The 22,416-nt window shown below is 36.5% G+C and overlaps 1 protein-coding gene across 3 annotated transcripts in view; it reads left to right on the top strand.

Moving 5' to 3' along the window:
* Window positions 1–22,416, top strand: part of Zdhhc21 (zinc finger DHHC-type containing 21) — a 69,377-nt gene that overhangs the window by 24,280 nt on the left and 22,681 nt on the right. For all 3 annotated transcript variants that reach the window (XM_004631716.2, XM_023715846.1, XM_023715847.1), the window contains one exon: window positions 19,900–20,016. In XM_004631716.2, the coding sequence (XP_004631773.1) occupies window positions 19,900–20,016 (117 nt within the window). The remainder of the gene's footprint in view (window positions 1–19,899; window positions 20,017–22,416) is intronic.

Genomic DNA, 22,416 nt, shown 5'->3' with positions numbered 1-22,416 from the left:
TGCTCAGTGGAATTAAGGTCATAAGTTTTTAAAAAGGAAGAAAAGGAAATTCGGTGATGTCAGTGAAAAGCCAAAGATCTATGAGAGGAAATACGTTATAGTATAGTGCAGAGATTGGCAAACTACAGACCTTGGATTAAATTTAGCCTTCTACTTAGATGCTTTGTTAATAAAGTTTTACTAGAAAACAACTACTTTCGTTTGTCTGCCTGTTGTCTGTGGCTGTTTTACGGAATTCAGTAGTTGTGATTGAGACTGGCCAGCGATACCTAAAATACTAACTCTGCTCTGCCTCTAAATTTGATGGCCCTTGCTAGTGGGTTTCGCTTTGTGAAACATGCACACGCCTGGGAGCAAAGCCTGGCTTTTCTTATGCCATATATACCTTTGAAAGATTGTTTAACTTCTGTGGTGTGTAATCTCTTCTTCTGAGATCTATACATAATTGTGAAATTAGATAATATATGTAAACTACCTGCTGTGCATAAGTATTCAACGTAGGTTACATTTTAATGAGAGTTCTCAGAAAAGAAGGGGGATTTGGGGCCTGTTTTTATGAGATGCTACATCCTACTAGGAGATTGTTTCATACTCCTACCAGGAGATTGGTTACAGCCAAAAAATTTCCAGTTATTAAATAGAAATGTAATGGTGAGATTCAAGTGTAGCATTAAACATTTGAAATCACAAAGTGCTTTTTGTATTGAAATGAAAATTAGGGGGCTGGGGAGATAGCGCAGTGGAATAAGTACTTGCCTGTCAGACTCAAGGTCCTGAGTTTGATCCCTGGTACCACCAAAAAAAGAAAAGAAAAGAAATGAAATGAAAGTTAGAAACTGGAGAAAATCATGTCAGAGAAAAGAGTCAAATTTTTGTCAAAGAGTCAAATATTTTCCAAATATTATAGATGGTTTTTGAATATATCTGTGCATATATGTTTATACACATGTTACATGCAAACTGAATTTTTCTAGCAATATAATAAAAGTTTATTAAATGATTAAAAAGATGAGGAAGAAAATATATGAAAAGTGAGTACAGGTTGGGTTTTGAAAACTCCTACCAGATTTTCCTTAGAATACTTAATTGTCAAAAAATAGCAATATTTTATAGTATTATTACATTAGCTAGCAGTACTGTATTACCAAATGAAAATCAGATTAGATCATATTTGGCTATAATAAAACTTTATATAATAAGCACTAAACTATGATTGTAAGGACCTGCCAGACTTACTCAGTGCCATTGAGATCAGCCCAAGTCTTACAGTACTTTTGGAATTTGCCATCAGTGTTAGAGGTAATGATAGAGAAATTTGAAGGGTTCATGTAATGTCCCTTCCAAGATCATTTTGTTGATTATATCAAGATGATTACTGAGGAGACAATTATTGCTTAAATGTTTTAAAAGTTTGTATTTATTTGGTACTAGGGTTGATCCCATAGCTTTCACACTGAGCTATATCCCATGTATATAAAATTTAAGACAGGGTGTTATTAAATTGTCTAGCCTCAGCTTCAGCTTCCATTGTTCCTGCCTCAGCCTCTCAGAATGCTGGGATTACAGGCATGGACTATCATGCCCAGCTTCAGTTGTTTTCTTAAAATAACATTTTTATTTTTGAAGTGCTATTTTTCTTCCTGAATCAATGTCTGTAACTGGCTGTTTTTCTACTTAGTATATTCTTTATTTTTAAATTTAAATTTTTAAAAATTAATTTTATTGGTATATTTTAGATATACATAATAGCAAACTTCATCAGAGAGAATTTATACCCTGATATATCTTTATTCTTTTTTTCCTCCAGTTCCTGCCCTCTTTTCAACTCCTTTTCCCCTCCTTATTTACAAAAACTTTATTTCCATTGAATCAGTATTTTAAAATTTTGTTTATGATATATTCTTTGAATAAACTGATTCATATAAAGTAGAGCTTTATCTTAGTGTTGTTCTGTAGAAGTTTTATTAGACAAATTTAAATGCATAAAATAGAACAGTGATTATCAGTAATTCTAAATTATCAGTGATTCTAAATTCTAGGGCCAGAGTTATAACTGTACTTGGAGAAAATATTTTATGATTCATATAATGTGAACTATTCCAGGATTTGAAGCAAAATGAATGTTAGTTACTATGTATTGAAGTGAATTTTAGTCATTGCACTGATGTACATGTTGAGAGTTTGAAGCTCTGTAATTAGTGATATACAAGCACATTTGTTGTATCTTCTTGGTGATTGACTTTTGTGTCATTACAAAAGGTATCTCTTGATCTGTCAATGATTCTTAACAATTTTTTCTGTTACGAATTTGATCAGCTTTCTTTTGGTTCATGTTTTCGTGGTAGGTCTTTTTCTTTCTTTTTACTGTTAGTCTTTGTTGTGTGCTTCTCATAGACAGCAGACACTTCAATTTTGAAACACCAGTCCTTTTTTTTAAAAATGTATTTGGTACAGGGTTTTACTACATAGGTTGGACTCATAGTGATTCTTCTGTTTTTAGCCTCCCAAGTGTTGGGATTACAGACGTGCTCCACGCCCAATCTCAGTTGCCTTCTCAGCTTGCCCTGGGGTTGGGGCACACATGGTGGCCTCTGCGCTCTGCCTGAGCAGGTGCTTTAATCTGCTGAGCTGTTTGGCTGGCCCATAAAACACCACTCTAATAATATTAGACTCTTTAGGGTGGGGGGCAGGGCAGTACTGGGGATTGAGTTCTGCGTTACTCGGAGTTGCTGCATCACTGCTTTTTGTTTGGGGCAGGGTCTTGCTAAGTAGCTGACTTGTCTACTTTGAGCTTGAAGTTCTGACCCTCCTGCATCAGCCTCCCCGACTGCAAGGTTTTCAGGTGTTCACCACTACGCCTCTTCTTTTTCTTTTGAAGATCTTGGATTTTAATTATATATAAATTGAGGCTCACACTCACCTTTGTGATATGGATATGCCTATTTTTTGTCCTTTTCTATATTTTCCTTCTGTGATTCATTCTAGATATTTTCTGCTGACCTTTTCTGATTTACTAATTAGCTTACTGCTTTGTCTGATCTATTGAGTTCATAGTTCAGTTTTTCTTTTCACTTTTAGATTTTACATTTGATATTCCTTTTCAAAGATCATTTTTCTGGTAAAGTTCTCCATTTTGTTGTGTATTTTCTTGAACATTTTATTTATTTATTTACTTTTTGCAGAACCAGGGATTGAACTCAGGCCCTTGCGCTTGCCAGGGAAGCACTTATTCCACTGAGCCATCTCCCTGTCCCCTTCTTGAACATTTTAATTAAAGTTATTTTAATGTCTTTCGGTTTGTTTCTAGATTTCCCCTGCAAAGCTTCATGTAGTCACAGGATTTTTTTCTAAGATGGCTAAATCTAGAGCATTATTGAATTGTAGTGCAGTGTTGGAATTGAGAGTGCTGGGTTTAAGGGTAGGTGATTGCTGGATCAGCCCACTGATTTGGATTAGCAGTGCCCTAATCCCGGTCAACTGGGTACAATATAAGAAACAGAAAGAGACTTGTCTCCTCTCTCATTGCTTTTGTTGTCTTCCGCCTCCTTGAATAGTTTCCCCTCTGCCATGAGCCACCCTGTGTGGAGCGTGCTGATTATGGACTGAAACCTCTGCAAATCGTGAGCTAAGTAAACCCGACCCTTCATCTTTGGGTGTCAGGTAGTTTGTCTTGGCAAAGATAAAATTAATTAAGACAATGTATGTCTAATAAGTTTTAATTTTGAGATCTTCTTCTGTTGATTTATTTCTTTTTTAGTTTCCTGATATTTGGTCCTGGGTTCTGACATGTATGTTAAATTTTTATTGGCTACTGTGTATTTTGTATGGGAAAGTATAGACAGTATGGGAAATGTGTTCTAACTAACTAATATGATTTACTCTTACATTTATTTTTGTTTAGTATATGGTTTGCTTACTTTTCTTGTTGCTGAGACAAAATACCTAATACCCAAAGTTAAAAGAGGGAGGGTTTATTTTGGCTCATAGATAGTAGAGGTTTCAGTTCATAGTCGGGTTTCTCCAGGGCAGTGTAGCACAGCAGAAGAGCGTCACAAAGGAGCAACAGTTCACGGCAGGCAGAAGGCATTAAGGCAACAAAGCAGCAGTGTGTCAAGCAGCAACAGAAGCCCTCTTTCTGTCCTTATATTCTATCCGAGCTGCCCCCATACGCTGGGTAGCACTCACACTCAGCCTCGGGCTTCCCATTATCCACACCCAGAAGTATGCTAAATCAATCAGTGGGCTAATTTGGTAATCTCATACCCTTAATCTCATGCACTCTGAAATCCAGCTACCTTTGTAAAGCTTTGCTTATGACTGCATGAGGCTTTGGGGGGACATCTGGACACAAGCCATAACAGCATATAAGAGAAGGCTCATCTTGATCCAGTCACTGGAAAACATGCTTTTCCAATCCTGAATAATAGGACATTGGTCTTAATGCAGCAGTTATTTGGAAGATGACATTGTATTTATTGATACTTTGTAAGAATTTATAATTGCAGGGTTTAATTTTGTGAAGGACTAGTTGCAGTTTTCTTTTACACGTATGGTGTGCCCTTTGAGGTCTTAGTTGTAAAAGTCAAGTGTTTTTCATGGATTGTACCCTCTAGTTGTTTGCTGGGCCCAAGTTCAGAAGTGCTGCAAAATACAGGGCTCACCTTAATGCATTTCTACTTTGCTTGAGAACTTAGCCTTTTAAGTTCTATCTTGGCTTCTTTCCAGTAACTTCCAACAACAGTGCATTAATTAGTTGGATTATATCTGGCTTTTTATAGTGTTCTTGGTGGGAGGGTTTCATACAAATGATTCCTTCATAGGTGTCAATGGCAGTAGCACTGTGTTTGAAAATGCCTTATCAGGTGATCCTAATCATTACTGCCTAATTGCAGAACTCCAGGAGGCAACAATCATGTCATAATCTAGGTACATGATGTCCTCTGGAGCCCTGCAGTGAAAACTTCTGTGGCCTTAGGTCAGAGGAAGTGCACAGGATGTGGGTTCTGGTCCATGGAATTAGACTCATGATAGACTTTGTAGAGACTAACCAAATGGAAAGATGAAGAAAGTCATTGCTGTATGAGAAAACAGCCAACCACGGGCTTAGGCAGTAATTGCATTAATCTGTTTTAAGGTTATATCTGTTGTAAAATATTATATAGCAAATAATTCTAAGGTTAAATAATAGACTACCATTAACATAATAGTTCTTTTGAAGATAACTGTTTCATAAAGGTAGAAAATATCATTAATTTTAACACAAAAGTCAGTTATTACCACTTTTTAAAAAAATCACAGAAAAATGTTACTCAAATAACTTTATACTCTCAGTGTTTGTTTTGTAAATTATTTTTATCCTTTTCTTTTTTCCACCAAAAATCATGTCCTACTCTTGATTGTGCCTATAATGCTGGACAGATAGTGTCAGAAATCTCAGTTTTTCACCTTGTTATTTTATTTGGGAATAAAGATCCCTAAAAGCCCCTGAGTATCTCTGAAGAATATATTAATGCTATTGTGTATCTGGTGAGAATAATGATGAAGTTGAGTAGGCGGTGGAGATTGGCCCTCTGTCTGTTCAGAATAAACGGAAATCTTTAGTCTTTGGTTTTTTGTTTTTTAAATACCTTTTTGGGTAGATAGATGGCAGCGTAGTATCTTTTGTAGCTCATCTTTAAATGCCAAAGCTTCGTGCTTGTCATCTTGGTTAGAAAAGAAACTCTTATTTATCTGTTGGTTTCATGTGAAAATGTTTATTCATTATATAAAAGAAGGAGTAGGCTGCTCTCTTACTATGGCAGTGGCACTTAACCTATTTTTAGAACTGAGCTGTTAGATTCAGGGGTGAGAGGCTCTGTTTTCAGGAGACTGCTTTCAATAGTTTGCGGTTGCCCCACCTGCCCCACCCACCCCACTCCACCCTCCCCCTTTTTCTTTGTGTGTTGGTGCTTTTTAGATCAGCCTCCTTCCTGCCTCCATCCCTCTCTCCCGCCCTCTGTCTGCTGCTTCCTGCTTCCTTCCTACCTGTCTGCCTGGGAGCTAGCTCAGGACCTGGGCCTGCTAGACCGGCGCCTTATCACTGAACTGTCCACCTCCACGCTTCAGATCTTTTGTTAACCTTTACTTTGAAAATATCTGTCATGGATGTGTAAATATTTACATGTTTTTACTTTATGAAATTTTGAGGAAAAGCTTAAATGTATCCTTTGCTTTGGGAAGGATAAGGTATAGGAGGTAAGGGATTTACAGTTCATCATGAATTGGTGCCTAAATTTAGGATTTATTTTTTAAGCTGTAAATATTGGTTTATATTCTAGGTCTTATATTAAGGTTTTGAACATAAAAAAAATTATTATATACTGTGTTCTTTGAAAACAATGTTTGGGTTTTTTTTTTTTTAAGGTTTTAATATATTTATTTGAAAACCAAGGTCTGTGAAAGAGCACACCAAATGGTCATGTGGAAAACAATGTTTTTAAAATGCCGTAATTTTTAATTATAGAAGCAAGTAAGAGGAATATGGAAATGTAGAAATTTGAGTAATAGGATTATTTCTAAATAATAGGGTATAAATTAAACGTGTTTGGTAGAATCAGAAAAGCAATGAAAAAAGTAATGAGATTACAAACTTTGAGATCTTTGGGAAAGTTTTTAAAAATATTAGGCATTAATGTTATTTGACACTTATTTGTATTTATCAAGCCAATTAGATTCTATGTAAAACCCTTCTTGAAACTAATAATTATTGGGATAAAAATTATTGTCAATATTTAAAAACCTGTAGATTATGTCTTGGCATTTTAATTGAATAAAATAGATATTGAAGAAAATGAACTTTTATCTGTGACCGTTTGTTTTTTCCTGTTTCACGTACTTTAGTTGTACACAAGTAAATTTTTAATCTTTTGACATATTGTTCAATTATAGTAATTGTATGCTTCTAAAAAGTTACATGTTGGCCCATGAATGTTTTATTAGTCATATATCATGATTTTTGCTTTATATGGCATTATACTGGATTTGTATGTTGTTTGAATCAGTGGAAAACAGCTCTTTAAATAATCCAGAGGACAAATAGTATGCTTTCCATTCTGTGGGTCAGGTCACAGAGGTGAAGAAAGTTACAGTAACTTGTCCATTTTTCGCGTGGCTGCATGATGGGGCTGGTTTCTGCTTGCTCCTAGTTGTGCTTGTGGTAGAGCATTATGCTATGGATAGTTCTTGTGCTTTCCCTGAGGAAAAATTTTAAGCATTATTATTGTAGCATTTAAAAATTTTAAATACAGATTTAAGAATACTAAAGCATCAGGCATTCTCCTCTTGAAAGAATATTCATTGAACACCCTGATTGGTACATTCATACTTTGATGCTTTCCTTTTGTTCAGGCAGTTTTGTTTTCATCTGATATACAGACTGCACAAAAATCTTTTAGAGGCATTATAATAGGTTAATATATTTTAAAAATATATCTCTGCTGGCTATCAGATATGGTGGACAGTCATTACTATTTCTCTGTAAACAAGTTTGTTTTTTTTTTAATTTGTGGCTATTAGTGCCCGAGGTTATGCAACTAATCACTTTTAGCAGACCACTATAGTTCTAAACCTGTACCTTTTAAATTATTTTTAGATGAAAGTCAGATAATTTTTAATTATTCCTATATATTTTCATGTGAAGGGCAAAAATGAACATTAACTGCATTTAAGGTTGTGAGAACAGGGGTGGCAGAAGGGGAAGAGAGAGAGATTTCGATGATGGACATGCTGCCAATATTCAGAAGAGAAAAATAAATAATGTTTAGTAGCCCAGCCAACTCTTCTGCTAGGAAGATGCATTATTATTATTCCAATTGGCTGATGTCTAATGTGTTGCTAGGGATTTGATGTCAAATAGAATTGGGCCACAGAATTATTCCCGTAGGCTTTTGGCTAACAAAGAGTAGAAATGGCCAGAAGACTTGATTGAAGGTAGTTTTGAATATTGATAAAGCTCTTTATAATTTATTTTAATTTTTTTGTTTAGTCATAAAGTAGCCTGAGTACTTCATCTGTTTATTGCTATTAAAGTATTTTAGGCATTAGTAATCTTGATTTTTTTTTTACTTCCTGTAAGTCATTTACTTTTTGTGGTTACTAATAGGTGGATAAAATTGCCAAAATATGTATTTAGCATGTTAGATTTTTAGCAAAAGTAGCCAAGAATAGAATGTTTTTGTTTATTGTTTATTTATTTTTTGCTTGAAAGGAAAAGTTTATATTTGCAGAAAAAAATGAAACTCAAACTGTCATTTACTCCTACGCTTTCAGGACAGATGGGAAATGAAGACCTTATGTAAGATATAATCTTGCCCAGGCTGACCATGTGTGGCCTCACTGAGCATAGCACATGTAACAGCGCTTAGCACAGGAGGCTTAGCAAGTCTCTCCCTCTCTGTCAGGCTGGGAAAGCCTCAGTATAAATGGTTAAAATCTGGCAGCACTTGCATTGTCACTTCTTTTATTTTCAGCAAACACTGTAGCACTGCCTTTGATGGTAATGTAGCAGGAAAATGTTGCCCTGCTTTCTTATCCCGTCACTTCAGCTTCTAGCAGTTTTACTGCTGAAGTGTGGCAAGGCAGGTAAAATAATTCCTCTGAAATATTTGCCCTCAGCCTGGCAACCAGGTGCAGTAAAATTTGCTGTGTGCGACAGTTGCATACACATTTGTGCCAAAAGGTACTGTTTCATTTTGAGCACTCAGGGATGGTCAATAGAGTAGAAAGTGTTTTTGTTTTTTCCTTTTAAATATTAATTGCCATTAGGACTTTGTAAGACTGAAAAGGTACCTTTTACTCTAGGGCTGGGTGTGCATGGAGAGACAGTAGTACAGAATAAATTTCTACTTCTGTATTTATGTTTTGGTTTTAGTTCCAACAGTATAATAGAATTTTATTTTAGGCTTAAATTAAAAACATTTTTTATGTGAGAGTAATTGTCACTTGAATCTACCTGCAGGATGTAGAGTTATTTAGTCATTTTGAATATTGACATCTGTACACACCAGTCATCTAAGATGTGGTCCAATTTCTCTTCTTAAAAACCAGAGAAAAAACAAATCTCAGTGGGGAGAAGGGAAGCGTGGCGTCCCTGGGCTGTTGGGTGAAAATCTAGGTACATCTGGTGTGAAGAGGCTCGGAATGCTTCTTGGTGTCTTCCACTGTACAGGACGCTTCCCCACGGCAGGTGATTCAGCTGAGTGCTGAGATTGAGAAATGCTTCAGTAGGAGAAAGATCACAAATGATAGATAGAAAAACTATGTTTTAAATTTTATTTGTGAAAATATCAGTTATTATAAAAATGTGAAGAACATTAATAAATGTTCACTGAGTGCTTACTGTTTGCACTGGTCCCTCTTAGGGACAGCAATGAACACAGTTCATTTCTTGGATTTAAGGGCCTTTCTTTCAGATTGGAAGAGACAGACAGTAGGCAACTACATAGTAAAAAAGGGAAATATTATAAAAAGTAACAAGACTGGCTACCAGGATTGATAGACAATTTATTGTATACTTAGGAAAGGCCTTTCTCATAGTGGCCCTGGAGCAGATAACTGGGACTTGGGCAAGCCACTCTCCTCAGGAGCAAGATATTTCGGGGAAAGCGAAAAGCCAGTACCAAGACCTGTCTGGGAGCTTGGGGACATTTTCAAGGCAATAGTGTGTCTTGAGAGTTAGGGAAAATAGTAGATGGATTGAGTGCTGTGAGGACTGTGACCACGGGGGGATTTTACTTTGTGAAGATATGTAGTTCTTGCAACTGTAGGAGTTACTGAAGTTTTCATGTAGACACACAGAATCTCATTTGCACTTTAGAAAGAAAATTCTAACTTCAATGGAGAACAAATGGAGAGACCAAGACAACTGAGAGACCATTTATTAGGCATTAAGGTGTACTCTATGAACATGAGATGATTGCAGTGACTGGGAAAGTGCTGTTGGTATTTGACGAGCACACATGATCTTATGATTTGCATGTGGGGCATGAGACAAAGGTGAAAAGTCAAGGGGAACTTTATTTATTGTTTATTTATTTTTGCGGTACCAGGGATTGAACTCAGGACCCTGTACTTGCCAGGCAAGCGCTTATTCTACTGAGCTATCTTCCCCAGCCACTCAAGGGTGACTTTAATATTTCAGAGTTTAGCCAACTGAAAGCTTACAAATAGCACTTGCTAAAATGAAGCGTAGGGAAAGAGAATGTTTTGGGAAGAAGTTACATATTTTGACTTTACATGTGTTTACCATTGAGTGTGTTGTTGACAGAGGCAGTAGGCAGTTAGATATGAAATCTGTATCCCAGTCAAGTGGCCTGAGCTAGATAAATAAATTTTGGGTTTTCCGCATAAAAATAACATTTAAAGCCATTAGTCTTTATTGGAGATTTCTTAAGAGAATGTGTATAGATAGAGAAGAATGGAGATCTGAAGACTGTGCCATAGCCACTCTTAAATTTTAAAAGTTAGAAAGATTAGGAGAAACAAAAAGTTGCTGAGAAGTAGCTCCTAAAGCAGAAAGAGCATGGTGAGAGGGAGGATTGAGAAAGCTGATAGCTATTGAAGGAGAAATTATAACAGTGAACCATGGAATATAAAGTAGGAATTGAATGAATATGTTCAGGGAAGCCATCAGGGGACAATGAAATGGTGGACCTGTCAACAAGTTGGAGATGCTGTTGAGGCTGAGACTTGTTAGCACTGACAACCTACTGGGTGTTAGCTTGAAAAGTAGGAGATGCTCAGGCCGGGGAGATGGCTCAGTAGAATAAGTGCTTACCTAGCAAGTGCAAGGGCCTGAGTTCAATCCCTGGTTCTGCCAAAGAAAAGGAGATGCTTACTCAGAAAGTGGCATACTTTACCTGCAATTATGTTGTGGGTCCAAAACTTATATTGAGACTAGTGTAGAGAATTAAAGAGTAATCAAATTCTGAAAGTTCATAGAGCAAGTATTGGAAGAATGATTTTCTAGATCCTAAGCAGCCTTATCTGACTCTTGATTTATTTTCATTTAGAGTTCATAAACAGTGATGCCCCAGCTACAGTTTAGTTTTATAATATCTTTGAAGTGTTAAATGATGTAATTCCCAGAGATGATCACATAGGATATTGTTTTGTATAAGTGGCCTTCTCCTCTGCTGGTTGCATGAGTGTACACATATATATCTGTGCACATGGTTTCTTTTTCTGTGTTTATCTCTACTCTTTCATGTGTCCAACACACTTTGTATGTTAAGCAATACACATTGTCTTTTCATACACTGGGGGAGAAGAGTGCTCTTTTGTGTAGCTGTGAACTAGAACCCATTATAGGATTCAGGGACTCAGAATTGAACCACATAGGCAAAAGTCCTCATCTTTAAGAGATACACTTAGTGCTGAGACAGAGATTAAATAACTAACTATACATCAGATGGAGATAACTGCTGCAGGAATAGTAAAATAGGAGACAGCGATAGGCAGTGCTATGATTTCCACTTTAGTCAAGGAACATTCTTACACAGAGGCCTTAGGAAAGCAAGGATGTCAGCATATTGCTATCTGGAGAGAGAGTCCTTTGAGAAGAAATATAGTGGCCCCTGGTGTGAGCGTTTGCGAGATAAATTTGAGAAATAGCAAGGAGTCAGGCCAGTGAGATTGGATCAGGATGAACCAAAGCAGGTGAGACCAGAGTCCATTGAACTGCTTTTCTCTTTGCATCTTTTTTATCTCATCCTGTTCTGTACAAAAAGAAAGAAGCCCCCCTCCAGCTCATTTTATGGGTAGAGGGTGTCTAAGGAAAATACCAAATATTATATGCTAATCTGATTGTGAGCACAGATGAACACCTCTTACACAAAGTAGTAACAAATGAAGTCATGGTGAGTATATCCTGGGATAAGCAGTCCTACCAAGTTGAGTTTATTTTAGAACTGAAAAATAATTCTTTGCATTTGAAAATCAGTCATAGTTTTATCACATTAGCAGAATAGTTTTACAAGTTAGATAAAGTCAACATGTCATTCATGGTATAAACTCTCAGCAAAGTAGAACTAGCTAAGCTCTTCCTTAATCAGATAAAAGGTTCCAACAAAGAAAAACCATTCCAGCCAACTATAGCATGCTAAGAGGAACTGTGACAACTTGTCCTGAGTAGGGGCAGACCAGACGTTGTGGCTCACTGCTATCATTCATTAAAGATAGTGCTAAAATTTCTAGCCAGTGCAGTAGGGCAAGAAAACTGTTATTACTTATATGTTTAAAAAACAAAAACTAAAATAATTATAGATTTTTTTATTTTAAAGCATAAAATGTGACTTTAAAACTATTTTGAAAACATTTGTTTGTGTATATTAACAAACCTTTAGTCATTGAAATTAATAGAAAGTATAAGGGCTCACCAGATAGCTCAGTGACTAAAGCGCCTGCTTAGGCAGAGCACAGTGGCCAGGGTTTGATCCCCCACGTGTGTGCCTGCCCTGCCCTTGGGCATGCTGAGATGGCAATTGAGACTGGGTGTGTTAGCATGAGCCTGTAATGCCAGCGCTTGGGAGGCTGAAAACAGGAGGATCACTACGAGTCCGATCTACATAGTGAGACCGTGTAGACCCTGTCCTAATTATATATCTATATCTGTATCTGTAGCTATATATCTATATCTATCTGTCTATCTGTCTCTATTACAACTAACAACAGAAGAAACAAAACAGAAAGAGCATTGGTTTTGGTGGTCCATGTCTGTGATCCTAGCACTTGGCAACCTTAGGCGGGAGGATTATTTCAAGCTCAGCCTGAGCTACATAGTGAGATCCTGTCCCAAAAACAGACAAACGAAACTAGCAACGAAAAAAGAACTGCTGACCCCAAAAGTTCTTGAATTAAACCTGACAAAAAGTGTAAGATTTCTAAGGAGGAATTTCAAAGGCTAATGGAGAGAATATATTTTATGTAGAAATATGCCTGAGTGTGTATTGTAACCTAACTTCAAAGTATTTATAGAAATGTAAATTTTCTTGAATAACCAAGATATGTTTGCAAAAGAATAGGATAGTATCACTCAGCCTCCCAAATATCAAGATTTATTCTAAAGCTGTAAGTAACCAAGACACTTGTCATTGGTATAGGGACGAACAGATAAACTAATGGAACCAAATAGCCAGGCCAAATTGGATCCATACATATATAGATTCTTGATATCTCTATTTAAAAGACAACTTTTAAATAAATGGTCCTAGGGCCGGAGAGATAGCTCAATAGAATAAGTGCTTGCCTGGCAAGTGCAAGGGCCTGAGTTCAATCCCTGGTTCCACAAAAATAAATAAATAAATAAATAGTCCTGGAATGATATATAATAAAATTTATATCCCTGCTTTTCACTCTGAGAAAACAACACCAAATCCATCAATTTTAGTAGAATTAGTGACATAAATGGAAAGAAACCTTTAAAAGGCTTGAAAAATTAAAAAAAAATTTAAATTAAAATAAAAAACTCTTGAGAGAGTTTGGAAGATAATGCTGTAGATGAATATTGTCAGGATCAAGAAAGATTTCTTAAAGAACATGTAAAGAGAACTAATGGAAAAAGCACATTAGACTGCATTAAAATCAAGAACTTGAATTTATCAAAAGGTACTATAAAGGGGGTGAGCAGACAGTTTTGAAGTAAGAGAAGATACTGTATTTGCAGTATACCCCTGGAACATAGTACTCACAGTGCATGAAAAACTCATCTGTAACCTTTACTTTTAGGGGAGGGTGGGGAGAGATTGTGATGGAGGAGGAATGCATAGGCTGTATGTGATTGCAGATGTCCTCATTCTGGAGAGAACAGTATTAAAACGAATGTGTTTTATGCATTTGTCTGTAAGTAGGCGCAGTTGTTAAAAAGAAGAAATTAAAATCATAAAAATATTGTATTCTTATTGATTATGTTATTTTGCTAGGGCTATCATAGCAAAATGTCATAGAAGCACAGACCGCGTATTTTATTTCTTTAAGTTTATTGGTACAATTTAGGTATTTGTAATGACCACCTTTATTATGGAGAATTTGTATCTGTACATGATGTATCTGCATTCCTCTTTTGTCCCTCCATTCCCATCCTTTCTTATCAAGCCCTCCTCTCTCCATTCACAAAGCTCAGTTATCTTTTTTTTTTCTTATTTTTTTCTTTCCTGTTCCTCTTTCTCCTCCCCCTCCGTATTTCCCTCTTCCTTCTGGACAATTTCTTCCTGTTTCACAGTACCTATTTTAATTTACATTCTTACTTACATTTTCATCTTCTCACATGAGAGATAATGTGATATTTAAGTGCCCAGTTATCTCATTTATGATTATGGTCTCAAGGTCCATCTCTATTTAAAATAGAGATATAAATATCTCTGTTTTATTTTTATGGTTGAGTAATACTCCATTATATTAAAAAACACACACACATCGTTTTTATCCATTCATTGGCTGATGGACATGTGAGTTGCTTCCACGAGTTAGCTGTTCTAGACTGTGGTGCTATCTCAACATGGATGTGCATGTATCACTCTGGTATAGTGCTTTTCATTCTCCTGGGAAGATGCCCATCAGGGAAATAGCTGGGTCAAATGGGAGCACTAATCCTAGCTTTTTGAGGAATTTCCACACTGATTTCCATAGCGGCTGCATGGGTCTGTACTCCCACCACCAGTGGAGAAGGGTTCCTTTTTCTCCAGAGTCCCTCCAGCATTTGTTACTAGTTTTTTCCTGATCAGACTGGGTATTTTAAACAGAAATCCATTTTCTCCTGGTTCTGTTGCCTGGAAGTCCAAGATTAGAGTCAGGTTTGGTTTTGCCTCAGACCTCTGCCTCAGAGGTCTGTCCTCAGACCTCTGTCCTGGCTGAGGTAACTCCTTGCTGCATCCTCACATGGTCTCCTCTAGGCATCATGCTAACTTAGCTACTGCTTAAAGGTTCTGTCTCCAGATACAGTCGCACTCTGAGTTTCTGGAGGTTAGGACTTCATCATACAAGTGTTGAGTGGACAAGCTCAGTGCTTAACACTGACTGTGTAGTAAAGATCTTGAGTAATACATAAGTCCTTTTGATTTTGCTAAAATTTCCTAAGGCAATTTTAAAATCTAGAAGTACAATCTCTCAAAATATGTTAAGACAGAAGTAAAAAGGTGCTCTGGAAACAGTACTAAATGACTCAAAATTCAGCATTGATATTAGTTATACATGTGTGAATTTGGAATACAATTGTGTTTTCAGAATTTAAAATTTGGAGCTGGGGAGATAGATCAGTAGAATAAGTGCATGCCTAGCAAGCACAAGGGCCTGAGTTCAATCGCCGGTTCAAAAAAAAAAAAAAGAATTTAAAATTTGAATTTTTAAAATTAATTTTATTTAGAAATAGCAATGGGACGGTTTCAAAACCAATTAGTAGGACAGTTTCAATAATTAATACATGGCCAATTATTGTATTCTGAGTGGTTATTCATAGTATAAGATGCAGACATGATATCCTGTCCACAAATACTATTAGAACAAATCTTTCTATTCCTTGAATTAAGAGAAAGTAGCTGTATATGTATCCTAACTATTTTGAATATACAGATACAAAATGGTCCTTTATTTGTATCCCCTTTTTTTGTTTAGTTTGGTCAAAGATGGGAATTCCATTGCCATTTAAATATAGTAGGTGTGTGAATTCAACCAAATAATCCAATATAGTCCAGTAGTCCATAGTAGTAGTGGGTTTTCCATAGGACTGGCAGTGTCAGCAGTTGTTGACTTGAGCCCTTTACAGCTCAGCATATTAATGTGGTTTTACTTTTTATACCTTGTTATTATACTTTTCTGCTGGATGGTTAAGACCAAGATAAAGCAAGACCTATATAACAAGAAATGTAACTTTTGTATGTGACAAGGTCAGTCAAATCCCCTCAGGATTTATCCTGAAACCCTACTGCAGTTTGTAGATTCTTTGTCAGTGTCAGCCATGTGGATGAGTCACGGCTATTGCTTGACCAAATTTGCTCTCTGTGAAAGCCTGAGAGAATGTATTCTCTCCATGTGACTCTCCTTAGGCACACTCTACATCATCAATCACATTCCTCTGTGGCCCCATAATCTCCTTGATCAGAAAATTTGGGACATCATTGAGTTATAGGATGTTATATTACAGCTTCTCTTATATCCTGAGTCCTCACTGACCTTGAAGGGCCAGGGCCAAAATGTTGGCTTGTAGCCCTTCTTTTTCTTTAATTTTTGGTCTGCAAACTTAAGTTGTTAACCCTCCAGAAGAGAAGCTTAATGATATTATTACCCATAAAATAGGCAGTTGAGCTTAAGCTCACTCTGTGTCTGAATATCAGACATCTTAGACATAGCGTGAAACAGGTATTTTCCATCAAGTATTAAAATTTGGATTGAAATCACTTTCTGTCATCATACCAAATAAACCTGGCACTAGCCAGCATTGGATGGAATTGTGGTGGTGACAATAAATCTAATTTAATTACCTCTGATTAAACCCTTTGGTCCCTGCATTCTTTTTCCTTCCAGATCATTTTCTTTCTTTTTTTTTTTTATGAGCAGAATATATTTATTGAGAGAAAGAAAGCTCCTGTCCAAGAGAGGGACAGGAGGGGGGCCCGAGCGGGTAGTTCCCCCCCAGATCATTTTCTATATTAGTCCATATTTGTAGTACATAATGTTTGCATTCCTTGTAGGGAGTTGGTACATGCACATAATTCAGTGGTCCTGCACTTAAGGCAGAGGTTGCACTACCCCATGATAAGTGAAAATCAGTAAAGTTGTGATGTTATATTTATTTATTTATTTTTTAATGTTTTTAGTACAGGGTCTCTCTACATTGATCAGACTTGTGATCCTCCTGTTTTCAGCCTCCCAAGCAGTGGGATCACAGGTGTGCACCACCACACCCAGTCTACGTTATACTTATTTTAGTGTTTATATAAATTTTAAGGTGTTTAATTTTATAAACTCTTCCCACACTTCTATAAACCTTTTCCACACTTTTAAAAACATAGCATGGAACAGGTATTTTCCATCAAGAACTTCCAATGTTCTTAACCATTTTCTAAACTTGCAAACCTACGTAATTTTAACAATGCATGTATACTGTGTGGTACTGCAAAATCCCACAATATAGTGAAAAATTACGATAAATAATTTAAATTAATAGTTTTTGAAAACCCACAAAACAGTGAATCCACGAAAATCAAACCACGAAACAGCAAAGGAATACTGTACGTCTTAATTCCTTTTTTCATCCCTTTTCCCTTTCATCCTTTTTAACGTGCATCTGTCAGTTAATCCTCTTCCTTTTATTGTATGTATTTGCAGTACATAATGTTTGCATTCTTGATGTGGAATTGGTACATGTACATAACACATTGTCATTTCTTTTTTTATCTTTCCCCCCTTTCCTTCCTCCTCTAACTAGATCTTTTAGTGTCATCACCATTCTTGACATTCATAAATTGTATTTGACCAATTTTTTTTAATTTCACTGAAAAGTATGAATTTTACTTGGTAAAACTAATAATTTTTTAAAAATAGAAAAAATCACATAGTAATTTTAGTATAGTGAGCTCTGCTCTAAGATAATATTTATAGTTCTAAAGTCATTTCACTATATAAAGCCATGTAATAAAAAAACAGGTCTTATGAAAAAATAGAGTCATAACGCCCAAGAACTTTGCCAATAACACTTAAAAGAATAATAACCTAAGAAAATGGGAGCACAGTTATATGTTACATGGTTAGGAAATACATAGACGGACTGAGAGATAGCTCGGCAGTCTAAGCACATGCCTGGCAAGTACAAAGACTCGGATTTGATCCTTGGTACCACGTGCTATGCTGGCCCCAGACCCCGGGCATGCTGTGCTGACCACCAAAACCAGGTGTGGTGGCGCATGCCTATAATCCTAGCACTGGGGAGGCTGAGACAGGAGAATCACTACAAGTCTGAACATGTAGTGAGACCCTGTACCAAATAAATGAAATAAAAAATGATTTAAAGAAATACATAGACTTAATTAGTGTTGCACTTTACCTCTTTGAAAGGGGCTTTCAGAGGGGTTGTACATGGTGGGTTATTGTAAAGTGATGCAAAGGTCTCTAAAATTGGAGAGTGAATTGTAGCAACATGTGGGTTGGCCTGATTGATCACACATGATAGACTGAGGAAGGTAGGAGATATATGAGGAGTGTGTGAGGAGCGTGTGTGGTATGTATAGTCCTACAGGCCTTGGTTTATCAGAGTACAGGTTCTTTGTTCGTCTAGAGTTTCTTGTAGGTAAAATCATGCATAAGAAACACAAAATGTTTGTGGTTACTTAATGTATTATGTTGGAACAAATTTGTGTTTTTAAATAACACCAAAGCACAACTTAGTGTAATTAATGTTTATGTTACTCTTAGTCCCGTCTTACTATTTGTATGTTTTATAAGGATCCTGAATTAGGATCTTTTTAGTGATGCTTTGAAACAATTTCCTGATATTTGACTGCTACCCAGCGCTTTGTCTTGGTGCACTTTGCATAGCAGCATCTGCAAAACTGAGCAACTGCTTTGAGGATAGCAATATGCAATATAATAGCCATCGTTAATTTCCTGTCATCTTGTTTTGAAATTCTGTGTCACTTTTTTTCTTGCTTTAAAATTAAAAAAATTAAGTGATTTAGATGTAGAACCAGGTTTGCTTCAGACTAGTCAGCATGCTACACAGAAAGCACCAGTTCTTTTGTTTCGAGGTGCATTGTCTTCAGCGACCTCTGCTTTGATACTGCTGCTAGAGTACCTTTAGTCCTTAAGTCAGTTTGAAAGAAAGTGTGTGAGTGCTTGTGTTTTGAGGGTTCTTGTGACATGTTGCTTTTATCAGCTGTGGCTGTTTCACTGAGGCGCTTAGAGGCAACAGGTTTCTAGAGCAATGTTAATTCTTTGACTCTGTCCCTACTCTCGTTTTTTTGGTTCGTAACAGGGATGGTGAGTGAAACGCTTGTTTTTCTGTCCTTCCATACTGTCTCTTCACTTTCAGACTCATTTTCATGCCTTGAACCGTAAAGTGAGCTCCTCTGCACAGCATTTCTATTTCTTCTCCTAAATTTATGTTTTTATTTCTGGAGTGCTTTGGGTGCTCATCCCCTCTGTAGCACATATCAGGTTTGGGAATTTTGCAGGGCTCAGTTTTCTCCTTAATAAACTGCATGCTTTGATGGCATGTACTGTATCTTTACTGTTTGTACATTTCTGCTACAAAGCACAGCCCTCCACAATGCTGGGTGAGGGGGTGGATGGAAAAAATACGGGGTTAAAAATGACTCATACTTGTGCATTCAGAATTTTTAGCAGTATAATAAAATTTTATTTGTAAACCAAATAGTGCATACATCTATGATTTGTCTGATAGGCACAGAAGGTTCAAAAACAGATAAGAGCAACTTGGAACCCTGATATTGAAAGGGTTTTGGCACAGAAAAAAAAAGAATGAATATATATATATATATATATATATATATATATTTTTTTTTTTTTTTTTTTTTTTTTTTTTTTTTTTTGAGACAGGGTGTCCTCTGTAGTTTAGACTAGCTTGGAACTCACTGTGTAGCCTAGACTTGCCTTGTACTTGTGGTGCTCCCCCTGCCATGACCTTCCAAATGCTGAGATTACAGCAATGCCTAGTGAAATGCCCTCTATTTTTCAACTTTCTATTGTATATTTAAAACTTAGTTTTCAGATTTGAGGTATTTACACATTAAATGAGATGCCCTCAAAAAAGAGGGAGGGCATTAGTTCCTTTAAGATAATAAATGGCATGTGTTATAGTTCAACTTTGATGATTATGAAAACACTAAGCAGCTCTTTAAATTGTTTTTCTTATAGGACCTCTTCGTTTTTCGACACGAATTGGCCATTATGAGGCTTGCTGCCTTTATGGGCATTACCATGTTAGTTGGAATAACTGGACTCTTTTATACACAACTAATTGGCATCATCACTGTAAGTATATTCTCAATGTAAAATGGCATTATATGAACATGGTATGTAATTAGGGACTCAGTTCTGAAAGTTACAAGAAATTTAGAAGTCAAAGGAGAAAATTACCCATATTACTTCCACTTTCATATGCCCATATAATGCTAAAGTAGTTATAATCGGGTATAGTGTGTGCATACTTCTTTTTTTACACTGCCCAAGGCTTTCACACTGAACCTTTTTTTAATGTTATTTTTTTATTTTGAGAGCTGATCTCACTAAGTTGGGCTCAAACTTGCTGCCCTCATACCACAGCCTTTCAGTATGCTGGGATTGCAAGCATGTACCTCCTCCATATCTGGCATTGTTTGGTTGCTCTCTGTATATATTTACTGATTCATTGATATGCTAACTAAACAGTGATTGTAGATGTTTGTCTGGAATGTTGAAAATGCTGACTGCTTCCATTTTATGTTCCATGTCGAAAATCCTGAAGTAATGCCTATGTTTTTTACATCAAAAATTGTAATACTTGTTAATGGTATTTACTTATTTTTTTTTTTTATTACCTACATTCAACTTCCTATTTTTTCACACTGCCTAATTGGAACAATTGCATCAAACACAAGAAGTATATTCGGGACTAGTCCCCTCATAGGTGGATTCATGTAATGAGTTTCATAGGACAGTTTGAGGCTACAGGTATATAAGCAAAGAGCTATGGTTGAAATATACAAAATAATTTCTTCATAATAATCATATCCCTTTACCACAAAATATATTAAGAATTAAAACGATCTAGTACTGCATTACAGAAAATACAGTACATTTCTTTTACATTTGTGATATGAGTATAAATGAATATATCCTTTTTGGAGGCAAATTGTCTACATCTGCCTGTGGGCAGTTGCTTCCAAGATGCCCTGTAGATGTCAAAGTCTGCATTGGGCACTAGGTCTCCTGGCACAGTGTTTGCACAGTATCCCCTAGTATGCCTTAAACGATGTCAACATTACCCATAATACAGTAGTAATGTAATGTACAGTAGTAATATAAATGGAGTGTAAATAGTTGCTAAACTGTAGTGTGTAGGGAATGATGACAGGAAAACAGTCTGTAGATGTGTATTGTTTTTAAATAGTTTTGATCCATGTTTAGTTAAATCTGTGAACGTGGACCCCACACCAAACTGTATCATTTGGTGTTACACAAATGTGTCAGGACTATCCAGTGGTGAAAGAACAGTCTTCCAACAAATTGTGCTGGGAAAGCTAGATATCCACAAACAAGAGGATTGGAGTTGAACTCCTTCACAGTATATAGAAACATAGGAGTAAACTTCAGTGCCCTCGAATTTGGCATTGATACCATCTTAGATATGACACCAAAAGCACAAATTACCAAAGAAGAGATGGATAAATTGGGCTTAATCAAAGCTGTAAATATTTGTGCATCGAAGGATACTATCGGAAAAGCCAGCTTAGAGAATGAGAGAAGGTACTAACGATCACAGGTCTGACTAGGAGCTTTTCTAACTCAGTAATAAAAAGACAACATAGTTTAAATATAGTCGAATGATTTGTCTAAAGAAAGTATATAAATTAACAATAAGCACAGAAAAATAGGCCAAACCTCATTAGACAGCATAGAAATGCAAAACACAGCTGTGATTACATCCTGCTTTCAAGCCACATGAACAGCTGAAATAAAGAAGGTAGTTATTGGCCAATCACTGGTGAGTAAGTAAGAGTCAGGACCGTACACATGGTTAGTGGAAAGGTAAAGTATTGCAGCCACATTAGAAAACTGGTAGTTCCTTAAAAGAGTTAAACATAGAGTTAGCATTAGACTCAGCAGTTCCACTCCTATTCCACTCAGAAACTCATACATGAATTCAGCAGCTTTTTTTTTTTTTTTTTTTTTTTTTTTAATGTATTTGGTACAGTGGCACAGCTCAGACTCACACTGATCCTCCTGTTTCAGCCTCCCCAACACTGAAATTATGGTTCCTGCGCTTGTGTAAGCAGGCGCTTAATCTGCTAAGTTCTCACCAGCCCTGCAGTGTTATTTGTAATAGACTAAAACTGAGTGAATACACAAAATGTGGTAAAGCCATACAGTACAACATTAGATGTTCATAAAAGTACAAAAAAGAGGGACGCCGAAGCTTGCTTGCTGCCATGTGGACAGATCTTGAAGGTGTGCAGCACGCTAACTGACAGAGACCACTTATGTGTCTCCATTAAATGAAGTGTGCAAAAAGGCAGATCTATATATAGAGAGAGAGCAGATTCCTCACTGTCTGGTGCTGGGGACCATGGATAATAGGGAAACGGTACAGGGTTGGTTGGTTTGTGTTAGTGAGATGAAGAACAACATATTGTAGACTGTGTTATATAAGATTCTTTATCTTTTTTTTTTTTT

The sequence above is a fragment of the Octodon degus genome, unplaced genomic scaffold (assembly GCF_000260255.1).
Source record: "Octodon degus isolate 3935 unplaced genomic scaffold, OctDeg1.0 scaffold00044, whole genome shotgun sequence".
In the NCBI taxonomy this organism is placed as follows: Eukaryota; Metazoa; Chordata; class Mammalia; order Rodentia; family Octodontidae; genus Octodon; species Octodon degus.
This window is presented reverse-complemented; position numbering and strand designations above follow the sequence as displayed.